The sequence below is a fragment of the Mastomys coucha genome, unplaced genomic scaffold, assembly GCF_008632895.1.
Source record: "Mastomys coucha isolate ucsf_1 unplaced genomic scaffold, UCSF_Mcou_1 pScaffold23, whole genome shotgun sequence".
NCBI lineage: Eukaryota > Metazoa > Chordata > Mammalia > Rodentia > Muridae > Mastomys > Mastomys coucha.
The window spans coordinates 107,742,135-107,764,334 of record NW_022196906.1 but is presented as its reverse complement, the minus strand read 5'-3'; the positions used below and the strand labels follow the sequence as shown (position 1 = coordinate 107,764,334).

Here is a 22,200-nt window from a genome sequence, read left to right as displayed (position 1 = left end):
AGAATCACCAAGAAGCACACTGAAAGTCAAGTCCTAGAGGACTACGAAGACCATTTAGTGTCTTCAGGCACTTGCTGCAAGGCTGAGTTTGAGCCTTAATAAGGACAGAACACACTCCCACAAGTTCCCCACCCACACACACCCATATGCAAGCACACACTCAACAAACAAACAATCAAAGTAAATGTAAAAAGAGGCTTGGAAGGTCTTTAGCAAACGTGTGAGCTGCTGGCCAAGAGTAAAGGCAGAGAGAAAATGCAAATCAAAAGACATCATTTCACACATAAAAACAGTAAAAACTAACAAGGCTGTTATATATATACAAAAGTGGAGAAGGTAAAATAATATTATGTAAAGACACACAACTTTGGGTTAAGTAATCTCGCTTAGTGGAATTTTTTGCAAAATAAGAGACACAAAAATGTCCTATTCTGAGACTTGCATTCTCCCTTATGACATCAAGAAGGAAAAGCTTTTAAAATCATGGCTGCTACCTAGAAGTGCCCCACAATTCCTTGTGCCAAATGCCTATTGTGCTCCCCAAATTCAGACTGTGGTATGTTAAGAGATGGCTGCTCTGATAAGAGGGGAAAGACCTGGAGACTGTTGGCAAGCAGTGTTATACACAGCAGACCTCAGCACATGCCAGTATCACCGCTGTACCAGAGAGAGTAAGCCTCTACTCTCTAAATCATTCATTCTATCTAACGCACAGTCAGAGTAGCAGAAAACAGTCTAAGAAAAGATATGGAAGTGGAGGCAACAGCTTCCATTCCTAATACTGAAAAACACATTTGTTAATGAGGACAGAATCTAATTTTAGGACCTACATAATAAAAAAAGATTGACACTGCAGAAGGACAGAGAACACACAGCAGTCACTTCAGAATGGTGACACTACTGAGGCAAGATAGTATTCAAAGTTTTGAAAGACTATTTAAAACTGTCTGTAGTGTATGAGTGTGTACAAACGTGTGCAGGGGCCCTCCTCAGAGGCTGGAGGTATTGGATGACCCAGAGTTGGAGTTCCAGGTACTTGTGAATGGCCCAGTGTGAGTACTGAGAACCCAACATGGTTTCTCTTCAAGAGCAGTGCGTACTCTTAACTGCTGAGCATCTCTCTCCAGCCACTCAAACTTAATTATATTGTTTATTACCAATTACCATGATTTGTATATTTAAAATGGAATTAGGTGTCCAAATTTTTTCACTAACAAGCAATATAAAAAATATTTTTAAAAAGACTAAGTTTAAAGGGAAAAATTATTTCAGAATATGAACATTATAAAAATAATATTAAGAATTAAACTGCATTAGAATGTACACAAATATAAATCAACAACATATGCTTTGAAGTAAAGTAATTGTGAATCCTGTTATGCTTATTTTTTTAAAGAAAAAGCGGATCTTGTGCTTCCATGTTGGGGCAAGGGAATACTTAGTATCATCTGAGGTGAGTGGGCCTTGAGAGGGGCTCAGAGGGTAATACCTGCTCTCCAGAGGCCTGAGTCCAAGCCCAGCAGCCACATGGCAGCTCACAACTGTCAGAAGTCATCAAGGACTGGCTAAGGCCAGTAGCTGGCCTTCCTAGAGGTGGCCCACCTTTTTTCATGGTCTGTAATGGCTGAGCTCTGATAGGCAACGTCCAGAGAACTTCATCTCAAGATTGCCTCTTGCAGCTGATATGACTTTCCTGTCATTATTACGTAGCCTAAGGATAGTGGGCATTACCCATTCTATTTCCTGCAGATCAACATAAAGATAAGCTTTCATGAATTAAAACTGTTTAGATGAATTAATGATTTATAGAACATCTGATTTAATTCAAATAATTTTAGGAAGAAAGTTTTAAGAAATGATTTAAGTTGTTTTGCCAGAAAGATATAATAAAGTTAGAATCAAAAATAGAATGTGTCCATTCATCATAGAATAGTAGGTAAAGGCTGCATAATAAGGAATACAATGAGCTTTCACAATGACACTAAAAAGAAATAGGCTTGGGACAAGTTTGTGATCAAGTTAAAACATTCATTCTAGGTTAGGTCCACGAATAAAGCCACAGGTGCGCAGTATGATAAAGCAAGGCCATGTGAAACTGTTGCTTTGAACTTATAGTGAGCTTATAGAATGAAATGCTGCTTTGAACTTAACTATCAACATCCTTCATAACCCCCTTTTGTGTAACATTTTATCTATGAAGTAATTTTCTAAGAACTTTTGTCTATAAAAATGCCATAGAAGAAATAAAGTGGTGGCTTGTGGGCTCTGCCCCATCCATCCATCCATCCATCCATCCATCCATCCATCCATCCATCCATCCATCTATCCAAATGTGTGTGTGTTATCTGGGGCTCAGCTCCAGCCACTAAATGTATATATGTATATTTCTATTTGTCTATATGTACGTATGTAAGTATGAAAGCATGTATAAACTATTGTGGAGTTGACTGAGACAGGTGGTCAGGCCCAACCAGAATGTATGTGCGTATTCTGAGTAAATAAATTTTTCTTTCCTTTTTTTTTTCTCTTTGGTACACGAAGAGTTAACAAGTCCAAGCCCCTGACCTGGTTGGTCATCAAGAGTTCCATGAGCCAGAGAAGAGAGCACTACAAATTAAAGCTGCTTCTCTTCTGCTAACCAGAAGGAGTTTGTCACCAGAAGCCAGCAGCTTTCAGCCTTAGAAGAGCAAAGAGTATTAGACAAAAGAAGAACTGCAAAAGATAAATAAATTTCAACTTAACTGCTGACTCCATACCCCATCTCTGCCTTTCCTTGGAACTTTTTCACAACAGGCAGGCCACTGGCACATAACCATCTGTAATGAGGTCTGGTGTCCTCTTCTGGCATACAGGCATCCATGTAGGCAGAACATTGTATAACAAACAGGCAAATAATAAATAAATATAAAATCAGCTTCGTGAGGAAGAGTGGGAGCTGCAGATTTTGAGATGCTGGCACTCACTTCCTGATAAAAAGAACTGAAAGCTAAAGTACACTTGCTGTACTGGGGCAGTTCCAGGCTGGCCTTGCAGCGCTGTGCTCAGGGTGAACTTCCACCTACGAGTGCTGAGGTTGTGTGGCTAAAGCAATTTCAATGTAGTCTTTGATATTAAAGGAAAATAACACAAACACTTGGCTCACCTGAAGGACTAACTTAGCAAGAAAGGACCAAGAACTTCTGAAAACAGGATTCGTTCAGTTATGTGTCTCAAAGACAGGGTTATATTAACCTCAAAATCCAAAGCTAATTATAAACAATAAAATTATGCCATCATCCAATCCTTCTCTTATTTTCAAAACAAACAGTAGCCAAAGAAACTTGTACAGGCCTGGAAATCCTGTAAGCGAGGAAATACACTTTAAGAAGGCAATCTCAATGTCAGGCTGCTACTACTGGCAGGAAGATCAGGCTTTCCAGGTCAGCCTTGGCTACATCTCAAGTTGATGGCTGGCTGGGCTCCAGGCCACCATTAAAAAGAAACAACCCGAAACTAAAAGATACCAAAGAAGGATAAATTTCAACAAGAAAATACTTAAAGATCTTTACATTTACAAAGTAAAAGTCACAAGTTTGCTTACTGTGTCCTGTTGGAGTCCTAGTACAACATATTTGGTCACTATTGGTGAATTCTACGTAAGTTACTTTATTTCTGCAGACTCGAAGCTGTCCATCAATTAAACTAAGATAATAAAGCACTTAAGCTCTTAAATGAAAAGAATATAAGCAATAACATTTCAGAAGAGGTACAGGAGAGAGGGGAACAGGAGGGATCAAGAGAGCAAGGACATACATTTTCTTTAAGAACTACTTTATCCACAACTAGGTTCATGATCCTTTTGGGGAACTCTGCTCAATTTAAAAAAATTAAAAAAAAAACAACATTTCCTTATGTTCTCACTCAGTGAGTCACAAGTGAAGACAAGTGTAAGGCTGGTGTTCAAGGCACTGAGGTAGAGGGACAGCCAGCGGCCAGCGGGGGCTCCAGAGGAAACCTGAGGGACAGGGACAGACTGGCGGTGCTTAGATTTATTTGTATTTCTTGTGTTTACCACGATTCCTTTACTTCTACTGCCCTCAAAAACCAGAGGCTTTGTAGAATGCTTCAGTAACAGGCACCTGCATGGAATTACATGGCCACTAAGAAACAATAACTAAATAACAACATCAATAAAAAACTTAGTCATGGGAGGACAATGGAGATATGCTAAAAGATATACATGAAAGAATGACAACACAGTTTACAGCTACAGAAAAAAAAAACTAAAGGCAATCCAAATATCTAGACATGAATCTTAACTAAGTAATTTAAATAATTTTTAACTAATTTAAGACCATGATAAAACACAGTAAAATAATAGGTAGAAAAAGGGTATACAAAATGATGTGATACAAGTAGTACCAAATTTGTCTTCTCAAGAAAATGCAAGTATGTGTAGAAATAACTAAAAAGAAATTATCTCTGTACTAGAGCTAGTGCACGTGACTTCTGTCCCCGACGGTGTCCACCATAGCCTGTTGGTGTCCTCAGGCACTGGAGCTGGCACCACCTGGATTACTATGCAGAGCTCTGTGAGGGCCGAGGTTCCTTCCAATACAAAGACGATGCAGTGACTCTAAGAACTCCCTACAGCTAATTTAAAAATCAACGTTGTGTGCCAACACCAGAACATCTATAGCTAAGTTTTCAAAGAAAGACTGATAACCAAGAATGCATTAATTTCAGAACATCAATATCCTCTGACCAGGCACGTGTTCTTTAGAACAGGTAGTCGCCTGGCATGGCAGTTCATGCTTGTAACTCACACACATGAAATTATGATTTAGAGGTTGGCCTGGGTCACACAACCAAACAGACAACCAAGTGGGCATCGATAACAAGAGAAACAAGAATGAATCTGCAATTGCTGAAGAGTAAGAAGAGTAAAAAGAAGAGAAAGAAGAGTGGGGAGAGTCCCTGTCTAGGAGGATGACACAGCGCCTACCTCACACTGTCCCACCAGCAACGACTGCAGACTGCCAACCAACTGCCGGCTAAGGGGATTAAGTCAGTCCTTCAAGAAAAACCTTCTCATATCAGAGAACAATGTAGCCTGTGACAAATAAACTACTCCAAAATTAACTCATAAAACCAGAACTAATTATAAACCACTAGTCCAGATTCATAAGAATGTTAAATATTATGCCAAATATACACACAAGTAGTGTAATTCATTTATTTTTATTATAGTTTATTTTTAGCAAAGGTTTTGTGAAATTATCACAAGTTAGAATTCTGTAATTAAAGATCAGGAAAATCATCCCCTGTAACGAATGAACACTGCCATTTGTTAGAGAAGAAACCAAAGAATACCACATGCATCGTCCTGAAGATCAGACTGTGTAAGAGCATCATGTGCCACAGTACTAGTACACTGCAGAGCATACTTCTGAATTGCAAAACAAAATAAAAATAGTTAACATTCTTTCTAATTACATGATATGTAGGAGTTAAGTAAAGGTAAAACGAGCCACATCAGTGCGGCTTATCTTTAGTACTAGCCCTCAAGAAGCAGAGGCGGGGGATCTCTGTGAGCTTAAGGCCAGTCTAGTCCACACAGCCAGTTCCGGCCAGCCAGGGCTACATAGAGAGATCCCCATTTTTATTTATTTATTTATTTAATTTTTTTTTTGAGAGAGAAAGAGAGAGAGAGAGAGAGAGAGAGAGAGAGAGAGAGAGAGAGAGAGAGAGAGAGACATGTTTAATCATCCGATTCAGGAATCACATTTGGTTGGGCTGAAATACATAGAACACAGCCTCTTTCAGAACCAACAAAGCAGCCATGCAGTTTTTATTTTCCTTTTCTTTTTGTTGTTAATCAAACTACCACAGACAAAAGATAAAAAACACAAAAATTGTCAAGACCTTGATTTTCACATCAATTATTATAAACAAAACATTTACAAGATATTGTGTGTATGTGCAGCTGCACAGACGTGTCAGTGTTTTAAGATGAGTGACCTCTAGCATCCAAATAGGCATTTGTCCTTACAGACTTATTCGTCAGAGAGATCCTGCAGAAATTCACACCAGGTAGATATTCACGGATCCTACTGAGTATATGAAAAAGTACCATTTAAAAAAAGAATTAAAGCCAAGCCAAACAGTTCTAAAAAGCTCAGGATGTGCTGCACCACTGCGTAAAACCTGCTTCCCCACTTTCTTATTTGTTATTATCAAACCCAGAAACCATTTTTGAGGCAGTTTTACTTGGTCATCATAAGCCAATTCTTGTTGTGACAAACTATTCAGTATCTTCAACCATTTTAAATATTGAGGTATTTAATTTATTACACCTAGACAACTATGAAATCATACTCTACATTTCTGCACTTCAAAGCTGTGACAGTTACAATACCCCAAAATGACCCAGTCCTGAAATACCACTCCCTTTAAAAGATACACTCCAAAAAACTACTTCTTTGAACCTTTCCTTTAAAACTGACATCTGAAATATAAGTACCCAAAAGAAAACACAAATTCATACATGTTCCTACTGGAACTAACGACCTATAGTAGTTATTTTCTAGAAGGCAGACACTTTCTATGCTGCAACACTATCTCCAGTCCTGCATTTCTGCTGCAGTCATGAATAGCACCACAATGCATGAAGCATGCACATTGACCTGAAACGCATTTGCATTACCTCCAACCTTAGGACCACCTGCTGAAGCAGGCTTTCTTGCACTGTTGCCAGGATTTCCAGGTGTTTTAGGTGCAGGAACCTTGAAGGCTGAAGCAGCTGATGATGGCCTATTTCCATCCACTGATTCTTCATCATCAAAGCTTTTATCTATAAGCACAAAGCGTAAGAAAATAAATACTTAAGGAAGCTAAGCTTTTTCCACTTTCCATTATGACTCAAAATAAATAAAGCTATGGATAAAAATCATTACTTAGGTAAGATACACAATAAAAAAAAAGATCCTTTGAATAAATATTTATATATTAGCTAACAACATATAAAATAAAATACCATATTGTCACATTTCCTACTCATACATACAAAGTCAAAACATTAAAGCAAGCATATTAGCTTGAGGAGAGTCAAAGCATCTCTCTTTTTTGCTGCTCATATAAGCATTTTCTGCCAGCCCCTCCCATAGTCAATCTTCTAGCACGCCCTGCCTTATTCCTCTACCCAGATTCTGCAACTTACAATCACAGATCCGTTTGCAAATCAGCCGCCTCATTCCTCCGAATTTCCCTCACCCTAGAATAGCTCCTAATAGTTCACATGGCCAAATACAGTAAATTTGATACTAATCAAAGATTCTATCAGAAACAGATAGAAACAACCACAGAGCCACCACTGAGGTTTGTGCCGGCATTTTTCTTTCTCTTCCCTGCCCTAGGTGCTGCAACAGCCAATCAGCTGCAAGGTGACATCATCTTATGGCAGCTACTGCCTGTGAAAGGTAAAAATTCTCCATGCATCTAAAAAATCCTCGATGCACTTAAAATGTATCCTCTATGAAAAATGTACAAGCATTTCATACATAAGGTTTATGCATCTGGATTTGTTTTTTCTTACTACATATGAAAACCCATATAAATAGGACATTAGGTTTCAGGCAATAATTACTGCATCAGGAAAGCATGGGAGCAGCGGGGCTCACTGCTGTACATAATTAACTGTGTATGTAACCTCACGATGTGCTGCCTGCGGTGGCAACAGTCTCTTAAGTGACTCTGAGGCTCCTCCTGGAATAGGCACGGTCACCCTGCTATCCTCTCCTCACATACAAGCCCCTCCCACACACAAGACAGATGTCATGCACTCTGCTGACAAGCGGTTTTCTCTAGGACCCTGCACAGACCAACCATGACAAACAAGATGGGTGAGGCAGAGAAGCAGCTTTACCAGACTTCAGATCAATCAGTGAGAGACTCTTCTTCTGTCCCTTCTGTTCCCACTATACAGATGCCCACTCACCCTGAACACATGAAGACTCACCACCAGGTTAACCATTAGATAGGGACAGAGACAAGACCCCAACAAATTTAAGATTGTTATTGGGAGAAGAAAATAAACAATTTAAAATCACACCCTATTTCAGTAAATGTTTTGTTAACATCACTTCTACCCTCAAGTCCCCACCCTCAAATTCTTCTAGCTTAAATACAACATTCTTTTACCATAACATCATTAGGGTGCCAGTATGGAGAAATTAATGAGCTTAAAACTTGTGCTTTATATATATCACTCTGAGAAGAATACCACGATAAATTCAAAATAAACTTTTTTTTTTTTTTTTTGGTTCACTATTAAACACACACACACAAGACAGAACAGACAAAAAAAAAATCTACAGAAAGTCAGGCACTGAAAGAGGAGGCAGAAGTTCCCATGGAAACTGTGTTCTCATCCTATACACACAAAAACTGAAAAAGTCTAAGTGTCCTTACCATTTAAAAAATTAACTCTTAACATTCTCAAGCTACTAAGATTTTTTTAAAAAAAAAATTCATAACAAAGCTAAGCATACAAATTCCAAAAAACAAATAATTAATTTTCACAAAACCAATGTATTAGTATAATCAGCACCCAGCTGTAAGGACTGCCTTCGCCTTGGCTCTTATAAGCACTCTCAAAACCCCTAGCTACACCAACCAATTCTGAATCCTTACACAACAGTAAAGAACTTCAGTATCTACCGTGGCATCCAGTTTCTCTTCACTAGATAGAAAGATAATATTTATTGGAAGGTTCATTCTGTTCCTTATGGTTGTCTGGTATTATCACAGCTTCCTGGAGCCCATTCATCCCACTGCTCACAGACATTTTGTAGTTTGTAGTTATTATAAAGCTGTGCTCTTAAGAGTAAGTTAAAAGGCTTTACGGATTTCAACATTATTGACAGGTGGTACAAAAACCACAGGTCAAGCATCTCTAAAAATCTAAACTAGGAAATGTTGGAAAATTCAATGTTTCTTCATAACATAATGCTACGTTTCAGATATGAGACCATTTTGTATTTTGAATTGGGGGATTAAGAATGTTCAGCTAAACAGATTCACACAAATACTCTAAACACAGAAAAAAAGACAAAAATCTAGTAACATTCCTGGTCCCAAGCATTTCAGATAAGGGATGTTCGACATGTAACTTATTTGAGACCACAGGAGATCATTTAGAAATATAATGTTTATGGTAGTGTTGCTCAAAATGTGGTACTCAGATAAAAAGCTCAGCATGGCCTGACATCTGTAGAGGTGCACTTTAATGATTATCACACTCATTATGTTGCTATAATTTCTCTCTCTCTCTCTCTCTCTCTCTCTCTCTCTTTCTCTCTCTCTCGGTTTTTCGAGACAGGGTTTCTCTGTGTAGCCCTGGCTGTCCTGGAACTCACTCTGTAGACCAGGCTGGCCTCGAACTCAAAAATCTGCCTGCCTCTGCCTCCTAAGTGCTGGGATCAAATACAAATACAAATTATGTATTTGTACCCATGTGCCATGGCATTCATTTGAAGGTCATATTGGTCCAAGGGACTGAACTCAGGACACCCTGCTTGGGAGCACCTTCTCCTCCACAGCCATCTTGATAGCCCCCTAAATTCAAATTCTTGGGTATGAAATGGTGAGGATGCAGCCTGATACCCCACTACTAAGATCATCTCCTAACAATCACATGCGAGCCACTCTTCTAAAGCAGAGCTTGGTTAATTTCTTTTTAATAAAAAGGCCACATGGCAAATACAGGCTTTAAAATCTATACACAAATGTTCTTTTGTGCAATTGCTCAATTACGACATGATAACAACAAACACCACACAAACTGTAAAGCAGTCAGTGTGCTTTTGTTTCAGTGTCACGTATAAAAACAAGAGGATGGCCAGGACTTGCCCATAAGAAACAATTCGCCAATTCCTGGTCTAGGGTAAAAACTAAAAGAAGAGTAAATATATAATTAAAAAAATGAGAGAAAGATGGCCAGGCAGTGGTGGCGCATGCCTTTGATCCCAGTTTAGGAGGCAGAGGCAGGCAGATTTTTGAGTTCGAGGCCAGCCTGGTCTACAGAGTGAGTTCCAGGACAGCCAGGGCTACACAGAGAAACCCTGTCTCGAAAAACCAAGAAAAAGAGAGAGAGAGAGAGAGAGAGAAATTATAGCAACATTAGATCAAATAAAGTATGGAAAGATTTAGAAATTTAAAAACAGATATAATAGGAAATAATTTACATTTTTTGTGCTAAATAATGTGAATTCATCCTCCTGTATACTGATGTACCGAGAATCATTTTTGCGTTTTAAAATAATCTAACATGGTTATTCTTTGAAGCAGTAAACTTCAACATTGAATTTTTTTTCGTTCCATTGCCCATTAACATGAGATCAATTAGGCACAAACAGTCACTGAACACATCCATATCACTGACCCACTCAGAAAAAGTTTAAAAATAATTGCTTTTGGTGGGGGAGGGTGTAACTCAACTTTTTCTTGTGTTTAAACTATATCAACAAAGAGACTAGAAATATGGCTTAGCAGTTAAGAGCGCAGACTAATCTTCCGGAGGACCAGGGTTCAGTTCCCAGCGCTCACACGAAGGCTTACAGCTGTCTGTAACTCCAGCTCCAGGAGGATCTGATGCCCTCTTCTGGCATCTTCAAGTACTGAGCACATGTAGTGCCCACATAAAATAAAATGCAGGCACACATAAAATAAAAATAAATTTTAAAAGCAAAATAAAAGCCACATAAAGGGCTGGACAGATGGTCCTTTAAGTACACACTGCTTTTTTGCACAGGACCAAGTTCAGTTCCCAGTCCCAGCATTAGGCAGCTCATTGATAACCGTAAGTCGAGCTCCAGAGAATCCACATCACTCTTTTCGCCTGCACTGGCACTGCATTCACTTGCACATACCTTCACACAGACACGCACATACACATGTAATTAAAGTAAAAATCTTAAAAATGACATCAAATTATTCTTATATTTGTATTTAATATATAAAAATAAAGTTCCTAAATCTGCTGGTATTTTCCTTACATTTAAATGAACTAAACTGTATAAGCAACGGTTGCCAGGATGAATTCTGTTAACTGAGATATGTGGTGAGATGTAAAGGTGGAAAGTCAGCCTGTGACAAAGACAAGTCAGGAGATGAGGATAGACCACACAGGACAAGTCAGGAGGTGGGGATAGACCACACAGGACAAGTCAGGAGGTGGGGATAGACCACACAGGACAAGTCAGGAGGTGAGGATAGACCACACAGGACAAGTCAGGAGGTGAGGATAGACCATACAGGACAAGTCAGGAAGTGGGGATAGACCACAGAAGGACAAGTCAGGAGGTGGGGATAGACCACACAAGGACAAGTCAGGAGGTGAGGAGAGACCACACAAGGACAAGTCAGGAGGTGAGGAGAGACCACACAGGACAAGTCAGGAGGTGAGGAGAGACCACACAGGACAAGTCAGGAGGTGAGGATAGACCACACAAGGACAAGTCAGGAGGTGAGGAGAGACCACAAAAGGACAAGTCAGGAGGTGAGGATAGACCACACAAGGACAAGTCAGGAGGTGAGGAGAGACCACACAAGGACAAGTCAGGGAGAGGAGACCATATAAGCACAAGGCAGAAAGGGAGTAGGTAAAATTTATATTAAACCAAGCAGCTCAAAGAAGCAGTACTAGAGATAAAGATGGTAATAGAGCAATTCAACAGGGGGGGGAATAAGAACTCTGAATATTTACACACCTGGAAACAGAGCTTCAAAGATACAAAATAAAAGCTGAGGGTTAGGAATCAGCCCAGTAGGAGAACAGCTGTGTGGCAAGTTCAAGTTCCTATGTCTGATTCCTGATACCAGAAACAAACAAAAAACTAACACTTCATAAAAGGAAAGTCTTCAAAAACATGAGAAAAGAGAAAAATCAGCTTTTACCTACTATCAATAAGGTTTCATATTCTCTTACCATAAAGGGATTTAAAAATTATCACAAAACCTCAAATAAAACCTGTTTTCTTTTTTTTTTATAAATCTTTTTTTTTTTTAGCTTTATTATTACACATAAGTACATTGTAGCTGTCTTCAGATGTGCCAGAAGAGGGTGTCAGATCTCATTACAGGTGGTTGTGAGCCACCATGTGGTTGCTGGGATTTGAACTCAGAACCTTTGGAAGAGCAGTCAGTGCTCTTACCCAATGAGCCATCTCACCAGCCCGAAACCTGTTTTCATAATCATTTTATAATCAGTGTAGAGGGTGTGAGTATTCTGGGTCTTTACACACACACCTTCTGCTTAGAGTGCTTCTCTACACCTCTGTCAAACCTCCACGTCTTTATCTGTCACCTTAATAAAGTTCTCTCTGGGTGCTAACTGTAAACTCCCAACATCCTAATAGATGCTCTAATTGTTCCATGCTCCACATTCCCCACCCCTTTTCTGGCAGGTGTCACTGCTGATTACCTGCCCCTCCCACTGGAGCACGTGACCACCAGAGGCGGGGCCATTGCTTTGCCCATTGGTGTTCCATCACCATGTGCAGCAATGTCTAGACAAGCATATTACAGAGAACTGGGACTTTCAGACTCCACTAAAAGTATTACTAAGTTATTTGAGGAAATATTCCAGAGACAAACCACTGCACTCACTGGATAAGACTCCTGGATTTTAAAAATCTTAACAGCAAACAAGAAACCACAGACTAGAATGGTCATGTAAAAGCTTCTACTCTATTGTACGATAAAAGGAGGTCAAACCCATGTAACACACAGGCAGAGATCAGCATACCTAAAGAGAACTTGGGCTAAGGGAACCTCAAGTCAATGCTTATTCTCTTATTGTTTATTGTTTTTCCAACTTTTTTTTCAAAAGAGAACGAATCACCTGGAGACAGGGGTGTGAGTCGAGTGCATGCTATACAAGTGTAGGACCTGAATTCTAATCCGTAGTACTCACCTGAAACTGGGTGAAGTAGCACAGATATCTATCAGCCCAGTGCTCCTATGGGAGCTGGCCTGGCCTCTGCAGCAGGCAAAGATGAAGAGATCCTGCTTCAGTGTGGAAGCAAAGGACTAAAGCCCAAGGTTTTCTGCTCCCACCCCAACATGGGCTCTTTAGCATGTGCTCACACACCCTATACCATCACCAGTATCATCATTAGCATGTGCTCACACACCCTATACCATCACCAGTACCACCATCATTACACATAAGCAAATGACAACTAAATGAATAAAAGCGGGAAGGGTAAGGTGGAGGGGAGAGGGAAAGGGACAGAAAAAAAAAAAAAAAACCAGGAAAGTGAGTCAAATCAAATGTTTCTGTGACTGTAAGAGCAAATGCAAAGTTCCTAGGAGCAGCCCAAAGGGTTAGAGGACAAGAACTAACATCTGAGCAGGGTGAATGTATCTGCTTTTCCATCATACAGCATCTATCTGTATGATGGAAAAGGGGACAAGATGGGAAATAGGAGAAATCAACAGAGATAGAGGAAAGGAGGTGGAGAAGAGATGGAAATAGAGGAGGAAACAAGACATCACAGAAAGAAGAAGTATAAACAAATAATACGAACAGGTGTACTTAAAAGCTGCATTTCTATAGGAGACAGAAATACACATTTACCTACAAGGAAAACCTGAAAAGAACCGTGAGGAGCAGAAAACTATCTGAAAAGATATGCCAACTAAGTAGAAGTTCTACAGATAAAAATATAGTAGCAAAAACTTAAATTCAGAAAGCAGAGCTAACAGGAGACTTAACAGAGCTCAAGGGATAATTAGTAAGACAAGTGGGTCTTCCAGTGCTTACAGAATAGGAAAGAACATGTGACCACAAAAAGCAAACTGGAAACCATGACTCTGCCAGCAGCTTCATTCTTACAGCAGTGTTCACAGAGAGGCTGGGGCAGAAAGCTGACAGTAAGCAGAACTAGAGTGTGGGACACAGGAGTTGAGCAGGTGCAGTGCTGTCTGGATGACAATGATTAAAAAGGTAAAAAGATGGAAATGGGACACAAAACAAAAATGGAGGAGGAAGAGGGGACAGAAACAGACATGTGGGGAGATAAGGGAGACACCATGGGATGGGGACTAAGAAGTGAGGGGATTGAAAGAGCTCTGCAGTCTGGGATCTGGTTCCACAAGTTTTCAAAGTTTGGAATTAATTTTTTTAATTCAATTCTCTAGTTAGAAGAAGCTCTTTGTACAATTATATTTAGATACATTCATAAATAAGAAACACTAGTTTGTGTTTTATTACTTAAATGAGGGAGAAGAATGAGCAGACTATAAATAGCAATAAAGTTTTATTTCTCAAAAAAATCTGATACAAACTGTAACAAAGCATGAACATCTCCCACATCTTGAAGGTGGGTATAAGGAAATCTGTACTGGGTGCATGACTCTGCTAAGGTCACTAAACTTCATAATAAAAAAAAAAAAATCACACACTAGTTGAACCAAAGGGCAAGAAAAGTGAATAGTTTATTCACTTTTGAGAAAGTGAAAGAGAAAGATGCAAACAGAAGAGGGAGAAGAAGACAAGGAAGAGATGGACTACAGGAAGAATGGAGGAAACCAGACAAAAGGAAAACATAGGAGAGGGAGGAAGACAGCAGAGGAGGAAAATCAGAGCCCTGACAGGAGGAGCCCACGCTGCCTTTGCCACCTTCAAAGGCATGTGCAGAGGCAGTGGAGCGCTGCTCTGCTGGGCTGTAAGCTCACTCCTAGGCCTGAACTTAAGAAAGCTCTGAAAAGCAGGCTTTGTTTGGGTTTTTCATTTTTGTTAATGAAACTCATTTCTTTTAGGTCTTTTAGGAAAACTTAAACTTCCTGTCTAGCATGAGCAGACTGTCAGGCTTTCAGATGGATTCCTTCAAATCCATGTTACTTAGGGTTATATGGGTCCAACAAACATTTTTAAGCTTTTAAGCTGTTTGGCATTGGGATAAAAAACACAGCCATGTGATTTTTCATTTCTTAAAGTTAGCATAATTAAAAGATTAGTTAACTTCAGAGTAGTAGGTGAAGGCATATTTGCCTTACAATTTTCAGAGACAGTGTCTCTCTAGGTAGATCTGACTGGCCTATAAACTGGAATCAAATTCATAGATATCTACCTGCCTCTCCATCAAAAGTGAATTTTTTCGCAGGACGGTGGTGGCACACGCCTTTAATCCCAGCACTTGGGAGGCAGAGGCAGGTGGATTTCTGAGTTCAAGGCCAGCCTGGTCTACAGAGTGAGTTCCAGGACAGCCAGGGCTACACTGTCTTAAAAAAAATAACAACAACAAAAAAGAGTGAATTTTTTCTTTCTTCCTGTCTGTCTGTCTGTTAGACTTTTTGAGACAGACTTTCCCTGTGTAGCCCTCATTATCCTAGAACTCACTCTGTACCTGCTGGCCTTTGTCTCCTAAGTGCTGGGATTAAAGGCATCTGCCATCACCACCAGGCTCAGAATGAGTTTCTTGACAGTCAAATTTATATCAGAAACCAGTTCTGACATTACTGGTGAAATCATTACCAGACAGGCTAGATAGTATTAAACATATGACACATAAATTGGTTTTAAAGTTTTGCTTTGAATTAGGTAAAAAGGCAAACACAAATATATTATTCATGAATTGAAATCTACCTTCAAGTTTAGATTTTTAATAGACATGTAAAGAAGACAGTCTATATAAAAAGTGGGCATTTAGTTCTGGTAGCTATATAAAACTGGCAGCAATGGGAATGGTGAGTACTTCACGAATATAAACGACCTTAAAAGAAAACACCACAAAATTTGGATCTAAGCTTAATTACCTCTGTTTAACACAAACCAGTGCTTAAAGAAAAGTTTCTTTAGTCTTGGATGTTTTGGAATCCTTAATACAAATGCTTGATTTTACTAATGAATATTTTCTAATTGTTATTAAATAGTTAAGAAGGCTTGCTCCATAAGCATAAGCTACTGGTCACAGGCTGTTTGTCACTTCTCTGTTTATGTTTTATCGGCAAAATATATGCTGTGATGGGGAGTGGGGCTGAGAGATGACTCAGCGGTTAAGAGCACTGGCTATACTTTCAGGGGACCAGGATTCCATTCCCAACACCCCATGGCACCTTGCAACCACCTGTAACTTCAGTTCCAGGGGATCTAATGCCTTCTTCTGGCCTCTGTGGATATTGCATGTACTGGATGCAGATGTACACATGCAGGCAAAACACACGTGCACACGCACACGCGCACACGCACACACGCGCGCGCGCGCACACACACACACACACACACACACACACACACAAACACGCACACCCCTCCAGTGCTACTTGCTATATTTTCCTTAGTTTTTCCAGAGTCAGAGATTTTTAAAGGTAAACATCTGGGATGACACCATAGCAGTGTGGTTTCATCATTCACGGTAACTTGTGTGGAAGAACTTGCTGAACACTGACTCTGCTTACACCACACCAACTTGTTGGATACAGTATCTTATCTCCTGAAATTCTGTTCGTGTGGCTTCAAGCATTTCCTATGGACTCAGAGTCCTTGACCTAAGCCTTCCAGACATCCCAGCTGCTGCCCAGGGTGACCATGTTTGACTTTTAATTTCATTTAGTGGCAAAATTTAAACTAACCTAAACTCAGTTTATGGCAAAACATAATGAAACAAACATTAGTCTATTTGTTCCTTGTTCTTTTCATTCTACTCTGTGTAAATATGCACACATTGACAAAAATTAAAAACGTGTGATTACAAGGCTCTACTACCTTACGTCTGAAAGAGCCTGTTACATAGCATATAAAATTATGTCCAACAGGTACACCCTAAGTTTCATAATCTTTTTTTTAAACTGGGTCTCACCACGTGTACTAGACTGGCCTCAAATTTATAATCTTCCTGCCTCTGTGTCTCACATCCTGGAATCACAGGTATATGCAATTGACACCAGTTTTCCCAGGATTTTCAGTAAGAATCTGTAAATTTTTTAACTTTAATCAAACTCATATATACACACACTATGCTTTTTTTTTTTTTTTTAACTGAAGGCAGGCCACAATTTCAAATGCTTTTTAGATTTTTCCTTTATGCTTAGTACAATAGATGTACTCCAAAGCAATACATCTGGAATACATCTACATCTAATATATAAAACACAAAAAATACCTGTTACAATTCACAGGGCAAAAAGAGCAAGAAAAAAGCCACACACATAGGTCTCACAGTATTAATTTTGTGTGGATTTTCTTCAGTAAAACAACTAGTTCAATACATACTCTCACTATCAGGGATGTGCATGCCAGAAACACATTCTACTTCCTATTAACTAGTTTAGACCAAAGTTCCTCTTTCACTTGATGCTATATTCTTCCTTATTCTAATTAAAACAACAAGCGATAGGACTTTGGACTTCAGGGCTGTTATACTCTTGTATAGCCAGTGAGGTCCTCTGAGCATGGTCCTTTCCTAATGGTGAACTATCAAGAGGGTTAGCAGACTGCTACATCATCTAATTACACTACTCATGTCTAAGCAAACTCACAGGATGCTCTTCTGTCTCTCCTCTGTCCCCATAGGTCCCCCTGCTAAGTCTTTGGGTTGGTAACTCCTGTTTAACCCAGCCACTGTATGTCTAAAAGTCTTCTTTCCATGCCACAGCTTTTCTAAAGTATTTCATCCATTCTCCATGTAAAGCATCCTTAAAATGTTTCCGAATGTCCAGTACCCACTTCTGGCCTAGATTATCTCTGAGTTCCAAATCTATATATCCAACTACCTCTGACCTGACCCTGAGGAATCATCCCCTACTGAGATGGCAAAGGCACCTCCAATTTCACAAAGATGATTACACCAACACTATCTCTAAGTCTTCCTATACCAGTGTGATAAATGACATCACTATCTCTGCTTCTCAAGTCCAAAACGTGGCCTCACACCCTATGCAATCTCCCGTGCCCACATAGACCATCCAGCAACAGGTCTTGCCCTATGTTACTCCAGCAGTACTGGGAGCCCACCCGTCCCTCGTTACTTCTTCTAAGGCCGGATCTGTAGCTCCTGGCTACAGCGCTGGAGCAGCCTCTTCCCTCCTTTCTTTGATTGTATTCTTGACCTCCTTTAAACTGCAAGGCGGACTAGTGTGATGACACCCTTCCAAGAATCTGAATCAAAGGATACTGAAAGGAGAAACACAAAGGAAGGATCTGGCTGGTAACTAGATACACAAAGACAATCAGATATTATACGTCCTCTGACAGAAATCCTAATCTTTCCCACAACAGTTCTACCAACCGAGGACCAAACCCTGAAGTCTCTGAGCATCTGGAGACTGTTTTCATCCAAAGCAGCAGTCACACGAACGGCACCGCTGGAGAGTCTGGATCATCAAACAAAACGCTCAACACAGTCTTAGTTTTGATCAAGTCACTCCAAGTGTTTTTCAATTTTCAGGAAATGCAATAGATACAGATACCAATATTTTGTACAGGCCTGTAATTGAGGCACTTAGGAGAGGGAGGGAGGCAGGAGGATCAGGACTTCAAGGTCATCCTCAACTACAAGAGACTTCCAAAAGGCCAAATACACATGAGCAAAGACAAAACAAAACAATGAAGCAAAGCACTAATATAATGAATCACCAAGCTGTAATATAGAACATGCTCACAGGAGAAATGCTAAATAAATGCCACAAAGAGAGAGCAACTCTCCTGCTGGTGAGAGATGTGGCAGCCAACAGCAGTGGGAAACCTAACTCGAGTCCTAGTGTAAACAAGCTGAAAAGGAGATATTTATAAAGCAGCTGAGATCTGAACACTGAAATTATTAAAAATTATAACTTAAATCACTTTATTTTCAAAATCCATACACCAGAACCCAATACTATAAGCACAATGTAAGAGTCAATATGTAAACTAAGGGCAGATTATTTGAGGTAAACCCCTAAAGACGGTCAGCACATTGCTACAAGATGCCTGCAACAGGGATGGGTAAGTACTGGGGAAGAACACTATCAAAGCTGCAACTTGGATTTTTCCCTGACCCCCAGACACGGTCTTGCTGCGTAGACAGGGCTGGACTTGCATTTGTGGAGATCACCCTGCCCCACCGCCATGTGCTGGGATTACTTTTTTGTGTCCAGCTACAAATCAGAATCCCAAGAATTCTTATGCTGCAACATAAAGTTATCTACCGTGCAAACTTACAGAGAAGTGAGAGTGCCTAGGCCAGAAACAAATACAGCAGCCACTGAGAACCCACAGAAGGTTTCACTATTAAAAGCCTCAACTCAGAAGGCCCATCCCGACATCGCTGTGCACATCGCTGTGCACATACGCTTTCCCAAGTGTGTAGGGTGCGCGGAAACTTAGACACAGACAGTCAGTCAGTCTCAGTCCCACCCACCCCCTCTCAAGAATAAAGGAACTACCGAAAAGGAAAATGAAAGGTTTTGGAACCATTTAACTTTTATTTGCCAAAGTTAAAGGTCTGGATGACAAAATGAAGGATGTTTCTCAAGATGCACAGTAAAGAGAAAGTGGAAAGAAAACACATTAAAGACACAGTGGAACAACCCCATAAGTCCAACTTGTAACTAGTAACTACTCTGTACGGAGAGGCAGAAGCAAACAAAGGGGAGAGACATAACTAAAAAAAATAACCCAAGTGGCTGGAAGAAACACTCCGTGGGAAGCTATTTTCTGTATAAGCATGAGAGCCTGAGTACAAATCTCCAGGACCCACACAGAGCTGGACATGGTGGCAGTTTCTGTAATCCCAGGTAGGAAGGATTCTCTCTGGAGCTCACAGGCAGCCTACCCAAAAGGGTGGGTTCTAAGTTCACTGAGAGAAAAATGAGGTGGAGAGCAACCTCCAGTCATATCAGCAAAGTCTGCACTCATGCACTAATACACAAGCACAACATACACACATACACACACACAACATACACACATACACACACACAACAAACACACATACACACACACAACAAAAGACTGCTTGCCAGAGCTAAAACCAAAAATCTTTAGAAATAAAGCCTAGTAAAACAAAACAAAACAAAACAAAACAACAACAACAAGTCCTTAATTTGCCCAACTGCAGTAGCATACGCCTTTAAGCCTAGCACTCAGGATGCAGAGGCAAGAGGATCTCTGAGTTCGAGGGCAATCTGGTCTATAGAGTTGAGTTCCAGGACAGCAGGGCTACATAGTGAAACCCTGATTCAAAAAAACCAAAATTTTAATTAGAAGTAGAAGTTCTAATAATTAATTCTAAGATATAACTGAGCGATTTAAAATATATTTAATGTCTTTGCTAGCTTTTTTTCCCTTTCAATAATAGGAGGAAGGTTTTATTTAAAGATTTAAGACCTTCAATAATTCAAGCAAGCGATAATCACAATTTGGACCATACCTGGCATTAATAAAGTTACATGTCATAAAATATATCAAGGTAAATAGTAAGATTCATAAAAGTCAGAAACTGTACAGAAATCTGTCACAAATTTTCAAGCCAGTAATTGTTAAGAGCATCAAACTGTATCATTCTATGTATCATTCTACAAGTACAAAGAAGATATGTAAACTTTTAAAGAGTAATGTTCATTACAATGTCAGCTTTGAAAATGCGTTGCTAATGGCATCCAGCAGGTAAGCCGGGACTGCCTTAGGTAGTCTGTGATGTGTTTAAAGAGCTGTGCCACAAGCTGGCTGGCTAGGGCTGGTAGTGGCTACTTTCAACCTCTGTGGCCCCTCCTTACTGTCTTCTGCCTTACGTTGATGATAATACTGCTATTTTAGGTCTTTGATAGGATGGAAAAGCCAGTCAGCAGAGTACAGAGATGTGTGACTGTGTAGCTGGCCATCGGCCTCTCATGGCTTCGGAATGTTCCCTGAACCATCATCTCTTCTTGGACTGTTCTGCTTGCATTGGCTTGCCTGAGTCTCAGGAACTTCCACTCTTTTGTTCCTTGTAATTTAATTTCTTGCCATACATTTACTTATTTTTTATCCTATCATTGATTTTAGCAGAAAATACTGGCCTTACACCATCAAGTAAAAGGCAGGTTTCTCTTCTGTGATTTACATCGTACAATCCTAGTGTGTCATAAGACAAAGTTCAAGAACAAGGAAGAAGGACCTTTTCAGCATCACTGTTCTATTCCCCTTAAATGAAATTTTAGATGAGTTAGTTATAAGTGATCCTAGAAGTCAAAGGATCTCATGAGAGGATGATCCCTAAAAATGTTTGTTTTTTCTTTAAAAAAAGAAAAAAGATAGGATCTCACTACATTGCCCTAGGTGGTTTAGAACTCACTATATAGACCAAGCTGGCCTTGAAATCACAAAGCATCTTCCTCCTGAGTGCTGGGGTTAAAGTTTGCTCCCATGCCTGGTCCAGTTGTGTATATTCTTAAAATATTAATTTATGAATAGACTATATTGAAATGTTAAAAAATTAGGAAAAGTCCATTTTAACAAAACCTTATTTCTTTCCAGCCACTCTGCAGGAACAACAAAAGGCCAAATTCCTTTCTCATGCTTCTGTGGCCAAGTGCAGGCGTCAGTACTACATAATAATCCTACAGGTTTTTAATTAACCCTCTCTGATTTGACCGCCAAGAGCATAATATTACACAATTACTTAAATGTTTGGTTTTATGTTTTAGAATTAAGAATGAGATAACTTAAGTTAAAAACATCCAAAATCTATGCACAAGAATTCACCAAGCAGTAAGTCATTTCAGGACCTCATAAATCTGAGTTGACCTTAAAATAAAACTGCCAATGACATAACTGGAATACCTAACAATCAACCACAAACAAAAAGTCAAATGATTTGGTCAAAGACGCCACGAGGCGAGACTAGGGAGATGGCTCAGTGGGTAAAGTAAATGTTTACTGCACAAGCACTAACCACTCTGCACCCGCAAAAGAGCTGAGCATGGCACACTGCAAATGACATCTAAAGCTTCATTCCTATCTCTGGATGGCTGCAACAGACAGATCCCATGGGCTTCCTGGCCAACCAGCCTAGCTGAAACAGTGATGTGCAGGTTGACTGAGAAATACTGTCTTAGAAAAGACACAAGCGATGGAGAAAGACACTAACCTCTGGCTTTCACATACACCTGCAAAAGTTAAGCAGACCAAACAAATAGAGCAAGGCAAAAGGCAACTCTGAGAACACCCATACCCCACAGCCACACCCCACAGCCACACCC

General features: G+C 39.8%; 1 protein-coding gene across 28 annotated transcripts in view; it reads right to left on the bottom strand.

The window, feature by feature from the left end:
* The window catches only part of Clasp2 (cytoplasmic linker associated protein 2), a 193,168-nt gene that overhangs the window by 108,644 nt on the left and 62,324 nt on the right, over positions 1 to 22,200 (bottom strand). For 23 of the 28 annotated variants that reach the window (XM_031343842.1, XM_031343843.1, XM_031343845.1 and 20 more), the window contains one exon: positions 6,686 to 6,832. In XM_031343842.1, coding sequence (XP_031199702.1) covers positions 6,686 to 6,832 — 147 coding nt within the window. Of the gene's footprint in view, positions 1 to 6,685; positions 6,833 to 7,198; positions 7,714 to 22,200 lie in introns of those variants that run through there. The other 5 variants (XM_031343866.1, XM_031343867.1, XM_031343861.1 and 2 more) reach the window with 4 other exon arrangements.